Source organism: Dunckerocampus dactyliophorus, chromosome 18 (genome assembly GCF_027744805.1).
Source record: "Dunckerocampus dactyliophorus isolate RoL2022-P2 chromosome 18, RoL_Ddac_1.1, whole genome shotgun sequence".
In the NCBI taxonomy this organism is placed as follows: domain Eukaryota; kingdom Metazoa; phylum Chordata; class Actinopteri; order Syngnathiformes; family Syngnathidae; genus Dunckerocampus; species Dunckerocampus dactyliophorus.
Genome location: NC_072836.1, coordinates 12,870,719 through 12,889,129, shown reverse-complemented (window position 1 = coordinate 12,889,129; position 18,411 = coordinate 12,870,719). Strand labels below are relative to the sequence as shown.

At 40.1% G+C, this 18,411-nt stretch overlaps 1 protein-coding gene across 4 annotated transcripts in view; it reads right to left on the bottom strand.

The window, feature by feature from the left end:
• LOC129170770 (junction plakoglobin-like) overlaps positions 1-18,411 on the bottom strand; it is a 116,640-nt gene that overhangs the window by 13,529 nt on the left and 84,700 nt on the right. For all 4 annotated transcript variants that reach the window (XM_054758737.1, XM_054758739.1, XM_054758740.1 and 1 more), the window contains 3 exons: positions 17,788-17,938; positions 8,803-8,924; positions 7,823-7,862 (listed from right to left, as the gene is read on the bottom strand). In XM_054758737.1, the coding sequence (XP_054614712.1) occupies positions 7,823-7,862; positions 8,803-8,924; positions 17,788-17,938 (313 nt within the window). The remainder of the gene's footprint in view (positions 1-7,822; positions 7,863-8,802; positions 8,925-17,787; positions 17,939-18,411) is intronic.

The following is an 18,411-nucleotide window of genomic DNA, read 5'->3' as shown; positions in this document are numbered from 1 at the left end:
AGTATTTTTTATGTGTCTCCGTTAAATATGCAATATTACAGCAATATGCAATACATGTTATAGAAAAAGTGTATTAAACATTTTGTCTCAACAACAAAATAGTCATTTAACAATCATGACCAATAGTCATACCCAACATGTTCTCATACTATCTAGTTAGTCTTCAAAAAAAACACAAATAATCCACAAAACACACAAAAAAGCTATAAGCCAAGTATAAGAGGTACAGTATGAAACTCTGAACTAATACAAACAGTGAAATGACCGAGATCTTTCTGAGGTGTGATATTAGATTAGAAGTATTAAAGGAAGAAGCCTTACTCACCCCTCAAATTGCTTTACAATCTTTGCAAATGTATTATTTACAATCCGAAGGTCAAACATGGACATACTGAGCTAGCAAGCTTGTTGCGGTATGGAGCACAATGTCATCATTTGCGCACTGATGTCATTATCAGCAGAAAAGCCCATATCGATATGAACTGATATCACATGTTTATGCCATTATTGACATCCCCAAATAAAAGCACACAAAACACTCAGAAATGCGCAGTGCGCTTAAATCCTCATCAGTGTTTGGTGCTCATTGCTCATCGTTCTGTGTGCGTTCTATGAACAAATAAACCACACACACACACTAAAGATGATGAAGGGATTCCCTGGCCAGAATCTGTCTACAGGGTCCCACTAAGAACCACAATCCTTTTTTCAATGAATGTGTCAATGCTAACAGTGTTTGGCCGTGCGCTAACCAAGACAGTATACAAAAGCCGAGACGTATTTTCGGCAACAATTTTTGTCACAAACTGAATCCTACAGAAACCGGGGCGTACAAACCGAGGTTCCACTGCATGTATAACTTTGAAAAGTTGGAAACATGGGATGGGGTCGCTTTTAGCACAATAGACACCAGCTACTTTAAGGCTTCTACTGAAGTACATTTTCAGACAGAAAGAAAACTTTCATTTTTCCGAAAGTAATTTTTCTGGAAGGTATCGCTACTTTTATTCAAGTATGGCTTCTTGGTACTTTTTACAAGGTTGACATCAATAATATTACCAGGTCCGCGTTTTTCGGTCTAAAGTTGACGCCGTCCATCCCTCAGTCCATCCATTTCCACTCTCCTGTCACTTCCCCCACATTGACTGCTGTAACTCCTTCTGTTCCTTTCTTTCACAGAAATCCATCTGCAAACTTCTGCTTGTTCAGAATGCCTCTGGCCGCACAAGCTCCATAAGTGGCCCATCAATCCCATCCCGACAACAACTCCACTGGCTCCCAGTCCGCTCATGCAGAAAATTCAGGACCCTATTCTTCACAGTTTCAAAGCCATCTATCACTTCGGAACCAATTCAGATCAACACAAGGACTCACTAGTGCTTTACTTACATTCATCTCATTTTTCATTCTGCCCATTTGTTAACTTGGTCAAGAATCTCCAGCCGTACAGTCACCCGCCTCTTGAATTCTGTTCCATCAGGCATCAGAAATACTGACTCACTTTCCACCCATAAACCACACCTTGAAACCCATCTTTTTAGACTGGCTTTTTAGTTTTAACTATTTATTGACTTTATTGTGTCATGGATATTCTCCTTTGACCATTGTTTGTAAATATTCCTTGTTTTGAAAGCCTAAAAAAATTGCAAAATTATTTTTTTTGTTGTATTTTGTGGCTCTTTTCAACACTTAAAAGGTGCTGTCAGTCATGGTAAGGTACAGTCGTTCCTTGCTACATCGCAGTTCGAATGTCACTCTCTCACTCTGTCACAGGTTTTCAAAAATGTATGAATTACTAATCACTGTTTCGTGGTTTGACTATGGTCCATTATTAGTCAAACAATATTGAAGTCATATATAGTATTGTGGTGACGAGGCATCAGTAATGACACAAAACATTGATGAGACATAACATTACATTACCTTAACACTGCATGTAGTCAGCCATGGCATGTCAGACATGAAAAAAAGTTCTCCCATTCCCTGTGGAAGTGGTAAGTTTTGAAACCCGTTTGAAACCCATTCTTAAGATGAGAATAAATAAATTGGAGGCTAACTAGTTAGCTCGCAAGCATGCCATCCTTAAGCTGTGGGTGTATCTTTTGTCCCTGTAGTGATCCCATAGCCTGTGAATTTGCATTGTTGTGGAAACAAATAATAAAGTGTAAAGGTGACTTATTTCATGTCTACAGGGCTCTAATAATGGTAAAAAAAATGTATTTAGAAAGTCACAAACAGGTTTTCAATGTTCTAACTGCGAAAATATTACATTTATTAATATTGGATCTTACTTCATGGAAATTCACTTATAGCAGCTGGGTCTGGAACCAACTAACCGTGATAAACGAGGGACGACTGTACTGCAATTGGGGCTCTAGCATTCCAACGTGGTATATCCTGCCCTACTCCTGCATGGCTATGACTACTAACTGTTGATAATTTCTCTGAGACTGCGTATACAATGTATGCGTATGTGCATACATTGTGTGAAAAAAGTGTAATTTGGAGCCAAAGAGGGTTAACACCTTTAGAGGAAGGCCCAGCCTCAAAAGGAACAATGGGCCTCATTCACGAACATCTTCTTAAAAGTCTTCTTAAGAAGTGTACTTAAGAAGGCGCGGGTTGGAAACTGCGCCACATTCACGACACGTTCTTAAGTAGGGATAATCGTTCGCACCGGTGTTCTGAGGTTGATGAATGCCAACTGCGATGCCCGTGCATGTAAGGCCTAATTTGCATAGGTCACCGCCTATTATTTCCTATATAAGGTCAAAAATGTGCCGTGCGCAACAGGCAGCTGGAGGCGGAGATGGCAACGCGCAAGGGCAAGACTGAGAAGCAGCTGGACAACAAACAGAAGAAAAACTTAAATTCTACTGAAATAGAGGTGCTTTTACAAGGAGTGAGCGAACACAAGACCACCTTATTTTCATGTGTATCCACCGGTCATCAGGCCATCCAAAAAGAGTCGGCATGGAGCACCATTGCAGGAAACATAAATGCCGTTTCCACGGAGAAATGCGCCACCGCAGAGGTTAAAAAGAAGTGTTTTGACTTAAAATAGAGTAAAAAAAAAAGATTGGACTGCACCGGAGGGATCTGGAGGAAACGGGAGGCGGGCCATCAATCAGAAACCAAACCATTTCGGAAACTCTAGAAAATATTTACACAATCATGATGGAAAAATAAAGTCAAAATACATAGTTTGTGTGTGACAATTTATTTTTTCTGTGGTTACATTTCATTAGACGCTGCCTAATTAATACAGCAGCCCCGTGCTCTGGCTCAAGACGTGGCTGGGGGCGCATGTCGTTATCTGGGGGTGCTACGTGCGCAATAGACACACCACGTTTCATTGCGATGTTATTCTGATGATCCTGCACACCTGCAAGAACAGAGAGGGAAGCCTGAAGCCTGAAGTGGGACATCAAATATTCGTGGCTTTCAGCAAATAAATCTAATGGTCCTTTACATTCTCTCTCTGCGCAGCGCACGTCCAGCCAGCCTTTTTTTTTGATGAATTGGGATTTGAATATATATTTGTCCATGGAGTATATTTTAGTTGTTTTGACGATAAATAATTGTTGGGATATTTTATTTGCACTACATTTTTTGGGATCAGATTGCAAAATCCATCATGAGGGCGATTGCGCATTGAAAGTGCAAGCTTTGCTTGTGCGTAAGAGTCCTCCTGAGCGTTCGTAGAATTTGTTCTTAGATCTAAGAACTGTGAGTTAAGAACACGTTTCATGAATGCCAAAAATCTTCGTAAGAAGGCTTTAAGAACACATTTGTGCGTAAGAACGTTTCGTGAATGAGGCCCAATGAGAGGAACAATGTGAGAAGAGAAGAAGAAATGTATAACACTTTGTGGGGCACATCAAAATATTAATAATGAACCTATTCATTCTGTCCTACACTATCATTGGTGCTTATTTTCTCTGTGAATCTATCTCAATCCATGCAAGCATCCAGCCTTCTATTCTGTAACATCTTTCCCACTTATGCCTTGACTCGGCTAAACAGCAGCTATGCGTTAAAATCCACACTGACAACAGCAGGATGTGTGTGTATGTGAGAGAATGTCGCTTGCCATACAGTGGTATGTATTTGACAAGAATACTAATATGAGCTCCCAGCATGTGTGAAGGCTGTAGGATTTCTCATTTAAACAGTGAGTGTTTGTTGTGTTGACCTGCTGCCTGGGGACTTGTGTGTAATGAGCTCATATTGCTTAAGGGTATATTCCCACTCGGCCATTTGTACTGTGCTGGACTTGGGCACAATTCCCCCTCCCCTCTGCCACGGCATGTTTGCTTGTCCCATCACTTCTATTCTTCTGTATTACGGCAATAGTTCTGACTTTGCGGATCATTTCCTGTGTTATTTTGAGTTGTTTTATTGTGCAAGGTGGCAGCTGTCTTAAATCACTTACAAGAGGAGCAATCACATTAGATAAAAGACAAGTCTTTGTATTGTATTTTTATTACAAATTCTATTGGTTATCATTAATAACATGCAAGGGTGATCGCATTACAGTCATTCTATGACTGGGCTATGTTGCCAATTGTGCCATGCCGTGCTGTAGATGTGAAATGGGCCTCGGCGTGGTACACTTGGCCTAGTGTGAGTACGTCCTCAGTCTCTCTTCGGCTACTGTGAAGTTTCAGCACCCATTTGAAAGCAAGAGATTATTTTTTGTGCCTGACGGTGACTGCCAAGGGGACTAAAGGATTTTGGGCTTCAGAGTCTGAATGGGTGGGGATGACAGATGGGGACAGAATAGCTAGTGTGGCAGGAAGAGATACTGGTACTGGACCACAGATTGCAAGGTTGCATTTCCAAGTTCTCCAACTATTTCCTAGAAACTATGTGAGCAGTTTTAACAAGGAATGAATACCGTAAATTCCACCCACTAAATTTAGAGGAAAAAACAAATATGTACATATATAAGCTGCACATGTCCACGTCATAAAATGGCATATTGTGGTGCGCACGAGTGCGTGAGGACCAGGCAGCTCTTTATTTGACAGGAGCCAATCATGAGCTACGAAAAAACTCACAACGGAAATTGCAGGAGGTCATTACTCAATATGAGCAAAGTATTTCATTGGCAGACAAACAACAAACGACATAGAAAATGGGTGGATGGCACTGCAATGCTGCCTCTGTCCCCCAGAGGGAGCCAGTGGAGCCCAGAGGGAGGCTGACATCATTGCAGCGGCCCAGCGGGCACCAATGAATGCGTTGCTCAAATGCAATGCATTATGGGACAACTTTAAAAGTTTTTTTTTTTTTCAAACTCAGATTGGTGCATGTTTGTATATTTCTTTGGTATACCTTTTTGAGTGTTAAGTTGCTGTGTGATGAGTTTAGTTTTCTTTGTAAGATGACAACGTGAGGCAGACTGTTATATTCTTAAACTGTTATATATAATGTCCTCCTGCGATTTCCAATGGGTTGACAAGCTCGTCGTGAGTGCACCGATAGCTCGTGATTTGCTCCTGCCAAAGAAAAAGCTACTGTTTCCTCACTGATTTGCGAGCGGCACAGTATTTAAACAATTAGTAGTAGTTCTGAAGTAAAGGAGATGTCACGATCCATAAATTAAGTTTGGGACATTCACCCATCCAGGTCAGTGTCTTCTCAGGGCATTGAGTCGATTGGACTGTTTAGGTTAGACTAGAGCAGCCATCACCAAATGGTGGACCTCGGTCTGGATCCGAACCCAGTGATGCCATTTTACGGACCTGTGACCAATTAAAGTGAATGGGAAGTATAATAACATTATCATGCTCGCGGACCAATCGAGGCGGCAGTTTTGCGAGCGTAATTATTTCAGTTATTACGGTTACGTGACAGCAAACGCGGTGACGTCACTCAAAATGAGCCAATGAAATCGTTTACTTGCCGAGAGAATGAGAACCATGGCTTCCTCAAATGTAAGAACAGCTCACTGAGAAAGCCGAACATTTAAAAGCGAATGGACCGACCAATATATGTGCATCCTTCCAGAACCCAGTGCCAAAACGCTGTGTCTCATATGCTCTGAAACTGAGGCGCTTGTCAAAAGTTGAAATGTGATGTGACAACCTGAAAGGTGATTTCAGATGAAGTCTGATGTGAGAGCGCACGCAGAAAATATCGTAGCTTAAAGCCAAGTATGAAAAATCTCTTGAGAGTCATAACACATTAATTTACAGCACAGCAATGTATAAATGAGTGTTACGAAGGATGGTATGGATATTGGAGCAAAATAAAACATCTTTCACTGACGGGAGAGTTGTGAAGGAGTGTTTCTACTCAAAGGTAACCAAAAAGAGGAATTGTGTGACAAATTCAGGCAAATTCCAATCAGCTCCAGTCAGCTACAACAATCACAAGAAAATGTCAAACTTTATGATAATGTACTGTTGCAGCTTTCCTGTTAAAGAGACACTTATTAAATTGTTATTATTTTTTCAGAGAAACCGGCGCAGTTTTATTTAACTTAAAAATAAGCCTCTTGCGTTCATTGATTGTTTGTACAGTCAAACGTTTTATTATTTATGTGAAATGTGGTCCTTTTTTCTTTGAAATGCAATTTAGGTGCCAAAATATTTGTGTTGTAAGGTGATGTAGAGGGTTTCTAGTCTATTTGATGCAATTTAAGACAAAATATGGTCTGGACTTGGTGAACAAAATTGCATCAACGAACATTACTCAATTTTCATTAAGGACACCTGGACTAGAGGATTTAGACTAGAGGATGTTTCACCTCTCGTCTGAGTGGGCCTCATCAGTTCATGCTCATGACTAGACAGGTCTAGTCTGAGGGTATGGTAAGGGTGCAAAGTGTTTTTCCTCCAGGTAGAGGCACAAACGACAGTAGTTATGCTACAATGGAGTGGGGCCTATGCCAGCCAATGACAGTCACTGGAATGTTGTGTTGGTTAAGAACAAGAAGAATTTTTAACCTACAGAATATTCCGGTACACTTCAAACCTGGTGACACCCAGAGACAAAGGCAGATAGAAACCAAAGACCCCATGTCAAGAAAAATATGCTGTTGAGGGCAATGATGAATGCACTGATACATTGGGGAAACCAAGCAGCCACTGAGCAGGCACATGTTACAACACAGATGGGCTACCTCTTCAGGTCAAGACGCAGGTGTCTACCTGCACCTCAAAGAGAAACAGCACTCTTTTCAGGGCAAAAAAAAATGAGTGAGGGAAGAGTGAGGGAAGCCATCTACGTTCAGGTTGAGAAAACAGGGGGAAGTTTGCAACACCATCTGTCTCCCACATACAGTGCTGTCCTTTCACCCCTTCCTAAAAGATTAAATAATTTAGCTTCTGACAAATAACCACAACACAACCACCTTTGGCTTCAGGTGCGTCCACAACTATCGTTACATCTCAATGGAATGGTAATGAGGGTGATTCTACCCAAAGAACTGCTGGCTGGTCCCACTCCATTGTATCTGTCATGCCTGTCATCGACTTGACTGTCGTGTTGCGTACCATCCATTCTATGCCGCTCTGGATCCTGCACCATCCCCTCAGCCTACAGCTGTCTTACCTAGTCATATCATAAACTGATGAAACCTGCTTGGATGAGAGGCGAAATGTCTTCTATGACAGCCTGAACAGTCCAGTTGCGATCGATTCAATGTCCTGAGTCTACCTAAACAGCGTGTGGCAAGTTTAAATGGTACAACATTGTTTGCTTTTTCATTGACAAAAGATGTACTAACAGTCATGTCTGTTACATTTTCAGGCGAGACACTACAAAAAGACGATCATAGTAGAAAACTGAAGTTGTAAATCATCAGACTCACCATCAGCCAAGTATGTGGGTTCCAGGGGTACTGAATGGGCCTTGAGAGAAACACAAAAAGATAAGAATTACAGAATAACACACAACTTTTAACAGTCTTTTAAAATGAATACTAATGAATCGAGACAGATGACCAGTATCAATGTGGAAAGTTGGAAACAGGTGATGCTTTTTTCGTTCAGAAAAATGACTGCAGACTATTATAGTTTTTAAAATGAAGTACAATGAGGAAACTAAGTTTGAGCTATGCAAGTTTATTCCCTTACCGAAATATGAACAGTCCAACATTTTATGGTTGATTTATTATAACCAAGACAGATAGGATGTAAAACAAATCAAGAAAAAAATGCCATCAAAAAGGTTAATGGCTACTTTGCAATGCTCGTACCTAAAAGCGCTTTCCACCAATCGAATACAAATTAATTTACAACATTAATTTCATGATATTTGTTCTGCTCTTTTTACATTCTCTTTCTATCTCTGTTACAATTCTGGATTGTCCATATCGATGTAAACATACAAAATCAACAGGGGATCCAATAGTTATTTTCTCCAGTGTAAAACAAATGAGTTGAATTTGCATTTTTTTAATTTATTATGTATGGCTAAATTCATCAAGGTATTTTAGTTATTTGACATATGGATATATAATATAAATAATGTAGTGTTTTTGCTAGTTGTGAAAGTGTTAGCTTATCTCGAAAGGCTAACATATCTTTGCCATAGACAGTTGGTATTGATTTTATTATTCATTAAAAGCACCATTGCCAGTCCGGCGTTGCTTTGGGAAATTACAATATTCTTGACAATAAATACCATGTATAAAAGACCCCAACAAAGTTATTAATTGATGAAGTTACGTCGTTTAGTGTTGAAAACAACTAATTTGAGTTTGGATCAGCCTCTGTTTCAAAAGTAGGTACGGTCTTGTATAAATATTGTTCAAACAATGTAATGTTAGCAACATTCTACCATTCTTACCATTTCCCAGGCAGTTGGGTCGTGTTTGAAGAGCGAGTGTGTGAGCTCCACTGACACTCTTTTCCTATAATCTGAGCTCTTGTCCTCTGAAATTCGAAATAGCACTGCTGCAGCGTAGGTGGCTGTGGAGAGATATCAAGAGTTTACATTTAGCCCAAATGGAATGTCATATTAGCAGGGGTGTCACGATACACTCAGCTCAGAAGATACACGATATTGGGTCCGCGAGAACGAGACAAGACGATATTTTAACTTGAATTTTAAGAAAACTACAATGACAAAATATAGGACTGGACAAACAGACTTTTTCATTTGACTGAGTCACAAAACAATGAAGGTACATTTTGAAATGTTTTATAACTTTGCATGGATGACCTAAGAATGATGCTTTTAACTTAAAACTAAAAATGACAGTTCTAGCTGCTACTACTAATCATTTATGTTGATGTGTAGTTATGTAAAGACGCATGTATTCCGATTGCAGTACATTAGTTTTATGTTTACGCTAACAGAACTACAGTTCCCAGGACACTGACTAGGAAATAGTGAAATAAACGCTACTGTCGCCATCATGTTTTGATCTGACACATCTTAAGTAACTTTGATCAGTTAGAATTACTACAGCTTCTGCTTGGACATTAACAAGGTGGCAGCTGTTGAACTCCAATAGAAAAAACACATAGGCAGATAGGAGTTTAAGTTTAAGATGTTTTTGTGTGTGTGTTTGTCACACTTAAATGTTTCAGATCATCAAACTAATACAAATATTAGCCAATGACAACACAACTGACCACAAAATGCAGTTTTTAAATTGAACTTTTTATTATTAAGGGAGAAAAAATCCAACCCTGTATGGCCTGTGTCACGTGATTGCCCCCTAAAGCTAATAACTGGTTGGGCCACCCTTAGCAGCAACAACTGCAATCAAGTGTTTGCGATAACTTACAGTGAGTCTCTTACAACACTGTAGAGGAATTTTGGCCCACTCGTATTTGCAGAATTGTTGTAATTCAGCCACATTGTAGGATTTTCCAGCATGAACCACTTTTTTTAAGGTCATGCCACAGCATCTCAATAGGATTCAGGTCAGGACTTTGACTAGGTCACTCCAAAGTCTTCATTTAGTTTTTCTCCAGCCATTCAGATGTGGACTTCCAAAAAGTTCAACTTTTGGCTTGTCAGACCACAGGGTATTGTCCCAAAGGTCTTGGGGGTCATCAAGAATTGACATGAGCCTTAATATTAATTTTGTTCAACAGTGGCTTTTCATCCTGGAACTCGTTTTTTGCCCAGTTTCTTGACACTGACCTTAACTGAGGCAAGTGAGGCCAGCAGTTCTTTGAATGTTGTTGTGGGGTCTTTTGTGACCTCTTGGATGAGTCGTTGCTGCGGTCTTGGGGTAATTTTGGTTGGCTGGCCACTCCTGAGAAGGTTCACCACTGTTCCATGTTTTCGCCATTTCTGGATAATGGCTCTCACTGTGGTTCGCTGGAGTCCCAAAGCTTTAGAAATGGCTTTATAACATTTCGAGACTGATGGACCTCAATTAATCTATTATGTTTTAATAGGGGGCCAATCACTTTTTCACACAGAGCCATGTAGGTTTGGATTTTTTTTTCGCCCTCAACAATAAAAGGTTTAATTTAAAAACTGCATTTTGTGCTCAGTTGTGTTGTCATTGACTGATATTTAAATTTGTTTGATGATCTGAAACATTTAAGTGTGACAAACAGCAAAAAATAAGAAATAAGGAAGAGGGGAAACACTTTTTCACACAACTGTATTTGCCCTCGACGGACCCCCATCACGCACTTAAGAAAGAAATAGGAGTACCTAGAGTTGGGATTTAGATGCAGTTCAGGGTTTTCATGTTTTCATTTCTAAAACAACTTCAGTGTTACCGAGGCAACAGTTGGATGTTGTTTTGACATATTTGTTAAATTTTATCCATTGAGAGATCAATATCCTAAATAAAAAAAAAGAGTAAATTAGTATTTATTACCACATAAACACACCAAAACAGTACCGAAAATTGGTACCGTTGAGTACCGGTACTGATTCAAATGAACCGTATCAGTAGTGAAAGGTACCCATCCCTAGGTGGGACTGCAATGTTTATAGCGTGTGTAAAGCACTTAATGTAATCCTGCCTCATGCACTGCCACTCCCACATTACGTATATTATCATTTCCAGTAGCGATGCCTTAGCTCACAGTCTGATTGGGTCTGCGAGAACGAGACGAGACGATATTTGAACTTGAATTTTAAGAAAACTACAATGACAAAATATAGGACTGGACAAACAGACTTTTTCATTTGACTGAGTCACAAAACAATGAAGGTACATTTTGAAATGTTTTATAACTTTGCATGGATGACCCAAGAATGATGCTTTTAACTGTTTTCCACAAATTGAAACAAAAACTAAAAATGACAGTTCTAGCTGCTACTACTAATCATTTATGTTGATGTGTAGTTATGTAAAGACGCATGTATTCCGATTGCAGTACATTAGTTTTATGTTTACGCTAACAGAACAACAGTTCTTATGACACTGACCAGGAAATAGTGAAATAAACGCTACTATCGCCATCATGTTTTGATCTGACATATCTTAAGTAACTTTGATCAGTTAGAATTACTACAGCTTCTGCTTGGACATTAACAAGGTGGCAGCTGTTGAACTCCAATAGAAAAAACACATAGGCAGATAGGAGTTTAAGTTTAAGATGTTTTTGTGTGTGTGTTTGTCACACTTAAATGTTTCAGTGATAGACTGAAACTTGCAAGATTTCATAACACAAGATCTTGTAACACCCTTATATATGAGTGTTTCTGTTAAAGACTTTTGTAATAAATATTGAATTTTAAAAATCATCACTAATTTTTAGAATACATATTGTGGAATATAAATATAAATGTTTTGTTTCCTATGTTGGTTGCCCTCTGTTTTTTTTCCGTGTTACAGATGGCATGGATGCCAGAGAAACAAGGCACACATGTCACTGTCACCTGCCACTTTCCTGTGCTTGTTTTTGTCTTTGCATAAAGTAACATTCATATCTGGCTATTTTAGTAATTATTCGTCGTGCTTTTTCTGCTCTCCCTGTTTATTTGATACTTGGACTGCAACTACTTCATACTTGGACACAAATCCCGCTCTTACTGTGATAGATACTAGGGTTGATGATAGCTTGCTTCATGGACTCTTATTTTATTGCTAAGAACCGGAATCCGATCTCAAAATTACCCACAGCCAAGGAAGTTCTTGTTTCAGATAGCCGATCGTTGTTTTCGCTTATCAGACATCAAACTGACTTGATTGCCCTCATTTCCCAATCCTGTTGTAAGTAACACATTTGTTACTCGCACTGTCTCCTCCTCCTCCTGCCACCCTAGTTAAACTACTCGAGTCCATGCATATATCTTCCATCCCTTCCGTTTCCCACGGCATATGCTGAGTTTATACCTCTTTCCTTGCAGCCTCACCGTAATTACAATTGCTCCTTCCTTATCTCCCTCTAAACCAGTGTTTCCCAACCTTTTTTGTCTTGCGTACCACCGGAGTCATTTTAGAGTACCCCCTCACTCATATGTGTTGATAATTCCCCAAAAGTAGAATGTAACACTTTTTTTTGCCACAGGTTATTCATTACCTGGGGAAACTAGTTGCAGCCCACACGTTCCATTTTATTGTTTGGCTTCATATGAAATGACTGAAAATATTTCCTTATTCTCTTGGAAATGAAATGTTTCCGCGTACCCCCTGCAATTTGCTCACGTACCACTAGGGTTACGCGTACCCATGTTTGGGAATCACTGCTCTAAACTACGGGGGCTTGGCTCTATACCACTCCGTGGACGGGGCCAAACCGAACCAAATGAAATAGAAAAATCAATCGAAACACACCTTTTTAAAAAAGTCATGTTATTATTTTTATTTTTGTAAATTGTATGTAATGTTAAATGTGTAGTTGAAACTTTGAGTTGCCAAGTGACAGCTTCAAAACCTTCAGGATTTGATGAGTATCTCTAAAGAGTAGGAATATCCGATATGCCGATATTGCCCAACTGTTGATTTCCGATTCCCGATATCAACCGATACCAATACCAATATGTGTAACGTCACAAATCTCGTGGAATTAACATATTGTGGTCACCCACAATATTGTTTTAGACATTCACTAAGTGTACCTCAGTTTCCGGGTCATGAGGTTGTTGGAGCCACTTAGCTGTTGCTGAGTTCTTGCTTCCTGTTGAGTTGAGTGGAGAGTAAACTGACTGGTGCCACCCACCTCCGGTCCGGTCTCATTGTGAATCGCATCTCCACATTTGGTGACCCTCGACGTGGGTAAAAATGTCGACTGACAACAGTGACAACAACGAGGCCTGATCGACGCTGCTTCAAGCTAACGAGTTGGCAAACCTCGGTGCTATCTGCGCCGGCAACACAACACACACCCGTGGTTTCAACGCACCGAAGCCCAGTTCCGACTGCGGGGAATGACACAGCGATTGCCAGTACGGGAGCCCATAGGCCTACATACAGCAGTTTTTATTACAGCGAAAAACCTGATTATGATATGATTCTGATATGTACAGATATTACAATTTTATGCCAATATCGGGCCGATAATATCGGTGGGCCCAGTAAAGAGGAGCGGACCAAGATGTGTGCAACCCCGGTGGCCAACTACAAGAAGCGCCTGACCTCTGTGACTGCCACCAAGTTTGAAGTTATGTTTTGCTTGGGGATCAAATACTTATTTCACTCACTTTCACTTTCACTCACAGAAATTAATTTAGAACCTCCATTTCATATTTATCTTTGTTGATATTCTGTCTCTCTTTGTTAAAATAAACCTAGCATAAACATATGGATTATGTAAGGTGTAAACGTACCAAAGAGGAATAATTAATGGAGACTTACTTTTTATATCTACAAGTCAAGCATGGCAACTCTTCCAGCATTTGCAGGATGTGTCTGTAACAGATTTGCTATATATAGTAAGTGCAGACGACCCATTTTGCAGTTTATCTTGCGGTGGAGTGCAACATGGCTGCTTGGCCCTCAGTCCTGCAAATTGTGCACATCCCACTCAAATCTGATTTGTTTCAGTTATTTTTTCCTCTACCACCAAAATAACATAGCCAAGCATCTGGGAGCGTCGAATATGGTCGGCGATTAGAGCGAAGTGTATGATCTGACTTTAATTCGAGGAAAGAAAACTATATTCGTGTTTAACCAGAGAGGGAGACAGCTTAATTGAACCTCAAATGGATACCCCTGATACATCCCCTGATACATTGTTTTCTGTTTTATATTGTTTGTGTACAGGTCTTTAAATGTGAACTGTGCAACAGCTGAAGCCTCCAAATGTGAATCTGCAGGAAGGATAAGCGAGATAACAAGGTAAATAAACAGTCCAAAAGGTAAAAGACAGGGAATGAACTTACAAAGAAACAATCAATGTGGGGAAAGATTGGGCTTTGTTCAAGAAGGTTTTCTTCAGAACAAATCAATTCTTTAGTGCCACATACACACTTTTTAGGAAGAACGTGTCATTCAGTGCATGATTCCTTACACCCCCCCACTTACTTACTTAATTGTATCTGTCGTTATACAGCAAAATAAAGGTTTATTGCATTATTAACGTCGTTTTTGTTGACTCATGTATGAATTCATTGTCTATGCCACTTATCCTATTCAGGTTTAAGAATGAAGAGCCTCGGTAACATGAGTCTCGTTTATAAAGGCTGCATAAGCACAAAAAGGACCTGAAAGTTGTATACCACACATTTTGGAGGCAGTGACACCTGGAGACTAAGATGGAGAGGTGATGACATTAAGGCGGATGACTCAAACGTTTAAACTCCACTTTGAATTTAACCTAAACAATTGGTCTACTTCAACATATTATTTGCGCTGTTATAAAATCAGTTAAACCCTTTTATTTGTACATTTCGAGCAATGCCTGTGCTTATATCCTGTACCAACCACTCACTCACCTTTCGATTTAAAAAGCCATCAGTCATATAAGCCCATCAGGCCTTGAAATGATCATCATCGATGGTGGAAATACAACATTGCAACAAAAAAGCATTAGCATGAAAGGTACGCAGAACGGAGTGTCAGTGGTGTTTCATTCATATCAGTGCTGCAGGAAAAATCAACACAACAAAAAATGTAAATAAAAAGATTGTGATTGCTTTCAAACGCTCGTTGTTCAAACACTCCAAAAAATACTGTGATTACTTCAAGGTGTGAAGGAATGAATGTGATTGGCTGTCATGGGATGTGGCTGTCATTCATTTTGGGAACATTAAGGCCTGGTGGTTAGCATGTCAACCTCGCAGACGAGAGTTCAATCTACACTGGAACATCTCTGTGTGGAGTTTGGATGTTCTCCCCATGCATGCTTGGGTTCGACAAATAAACTTTTATTTCACCGAGTCTCAAAACAACGCAGGTGTATTTTGAAAGGTTTTTTTGTCCCACAAATTGACATAAATTATATTCTTAATATGTTTTGAGACCAAATAAACTACTGTTATGATAATATATAATAATAACACATAATATATTATAATAATGCAATATTTCCTTTTAATATGTCATCTTTCATGCTGTGAAGCACTGGAATTGCTGTTTGTGACATGTACTTGTCATCATTTGTTTGCAATATTTCCTGAAATGCTGTCGTTTCAATTGTATTAAAAGATCAGTATTTCTTTTACGATGACTTTCTGTGAGCACACGGAATTTTGCGCTATTCCGTTTGTATTTACTTTGCCGACCAAACATCTCAGTGAGTGTTGACTGTCAGAACGAAGGCTCTGCATCTCGATGTGTAGTTTTTTTCCCAGATGGGAAAACTTGGTGGCGTGGAGATGTTTGAAATGGGTACGTTTGTTTAGTTGCCTTTTATGTTGCTACCGCTTTCAAATAAATTTGGCATACTGGCTCCTCACGAGGCTCCACTCTTTTGCTGTGCGTATGTTAGCAGCCCCGCCTCCCCCACAGAGACAAAGTGATTTTATGACTGACAAGAGGTCTCACTCTGTTCGCGTTTGTCATATGGAACATTGTTGTTCTTTGAACCGTGTAGGTGCTGAACCAATGCACAGAGTGAATCCTCTTCCTGCCTGTTTGGAGGAACGACGAGGAAAACAGACACGCATGCACATGGCAATATATGGGGACCGGCAAAATTACGGTGTTAATTTTCATTTATCGTGATTGATTTATTATTATCACAAGACATCTTGAGGAAGAAATCTTGTCACGTTTTATTGTCGTGAGATCTCATGACACAAGCTCTTGTGGCACACCTAGTATTTAGAATTGTTTTATGCATGTAAACTATAATTCTAAAAGTATAAAAATGCATTTTGTGTCAGCTGCTGATAACATCGTCGACGGGGGATGAAGCAGACTTCCGGTTCCTGTTTCCATATATTAGCAAGCTTCCAACAAGAACGTTTTGTGATAAAAATACATTACAAACACTACATTACAACATTACAATACATTTACAATACATTACAACTGCATTAATGCAGCGACAAGACACGCAGCGACTAGATGTGCGCCATATTGCACGCTAACTGGAAGATGTACGCAAACCAAATTTTCGATATTAACCCATAAAACACGCTAACCGGGTTGTACGGCAAGCTTTCATTACTATTTTTATTAGGGATGCTCGGATCAGGGTTGTATGCTGCTGATGCCGATACGATCAGTCCATCCATCTATTTTCTATGCCGCTTATCCTAATTAGGGTCGCGGGGGTATGCTGGAGCCTATCCCAGCTGACTTCGGGCGAGAGTCAGGGTACACCCTGGACTGGTCGCCTACTATTGGCTATATGGGGGGTCACCAAAGTTTTTTCTTGTGAGAGCTACTCATTTTTGTAACATTTATTTTCATCGCTTATATCAACCCAAACAAACTGCATATGATTGTTTTAACTGAAAACCTGAATGAAATGCAGGCGCCTCATGTGGTCGTGAGACGTTGATGACCCCTGGGCTACAAGAGATGAAAGGGGAACCATCAAATCTAGACAAAAACATGTTTGACTTATTTTTTCAAAATCAATGGTGAAACTTATGGTGAGACGCCTTCTTTAAGGAGATGCGAGGGAGGCTTGATGGCACTCCAGCAGGACCCCCCTGGTAAACTGGGTTTCCTCCAGTCCGACGAATCTAACCGCTTTTCGGGCTATCTGCCTTAGACCTCCGACTGGCACGCACACATGGGCTAGTGTCCAGCGTTTTGACTGAATTAGCCGCAGTCCAACCGATGATCACATCGCGAGCCTCGAAAACTCATCACACCCTTCCAAGTGCCCGCCCCCCAAATGCCGCACCAAACTACTGTAAAGCTTTTTAGCACGCCACCCCCGCGAGACATTTTTCGTGGCGTGTTTTGCAGGGTGCAAAACAAATATCTCTCTCACGATGTCAGGAAATCCCACATGGCAGACATGCTTGTTTGTTGGCTTTATGAAGCCAAAATGGGCGGAAGACGGTCACTATAGGCTGGATGCTGCAATGGGGGTGATAATAAAGCAAGTATCGGCATGCGACAATACCGTGCTTTTTCATGGAAATCTGCCGGTACTGATCTGTGGCCGCTCAGAGCACCCCTAGTTTTTATATGTTCTCCGTACAGCGAGTGTAACTTTGGTGTTAATTTAGGTATAATTAGTGTTGGATTACACTAAAACCCAACTTACATCACCATCGTACAAATAGAACTCATACGTAGACTGAGGATCTCATGCATGTCTCAATTTTTGTTGGTGTTGCATATTTTAACAATTCATTATGAGAACACATGGCTTGTTGTCACATTCATTTGTCCAGTCAGCCATTTTCTATACCACATATATATTTTTATATTTCAGCCTTGCAAGGGACCTAGAGCCTCTTCCAGCTCACATAAATTGAATGAGTGTGTAAAAGAAATGGGCTTACCGATTCCCTCATTGTTGGAGTGCAGCAGCTCCATGAGCGGCGCTGACGCTCCCTCTGCGTCAATGAGTTCTGCAGAATGTTTGTCCAGAGCTAATTCACACAGAACTCCTGCAGCAACTCGCTTCACATTCTCCACGTACGAGTACAGCAGCTGGACACAATACACACAGGTTATGCATTAGGATGATTTTATTGGTTAAAAACATAGCACATATGTTTAGGACTTTGGAAGAGCGAGGCTTTTGTGCATTGCTTTATAACTTTTCTCAACAATTATTCAGTCACATGATGAATTTTAAATAGATAAAATCAGAACCCAATTTGGAATGGGTGCACATACTGTGAACATCTGCTCGACAAATTGATTAACAAAGCCAAAGTAATATTGTCACTCTGACGGCATACCAATGCCTTCCTGATATTTCGTCACCATCTTTGTCGAGTCTCAAAACCTCACGTTCAATCTGACCTAAAGGAAGTGCATCCTTAGAATTATATTACAGTAGATCCCCGCTTTCCACGGGAGTTCCGATTGAAGACCAACCGTGAATTACTCCACAAGTACAGTGATTGAGCCACCAATAAAATGTCTATTTTTGACACACGACTCACCCCTACAAACCC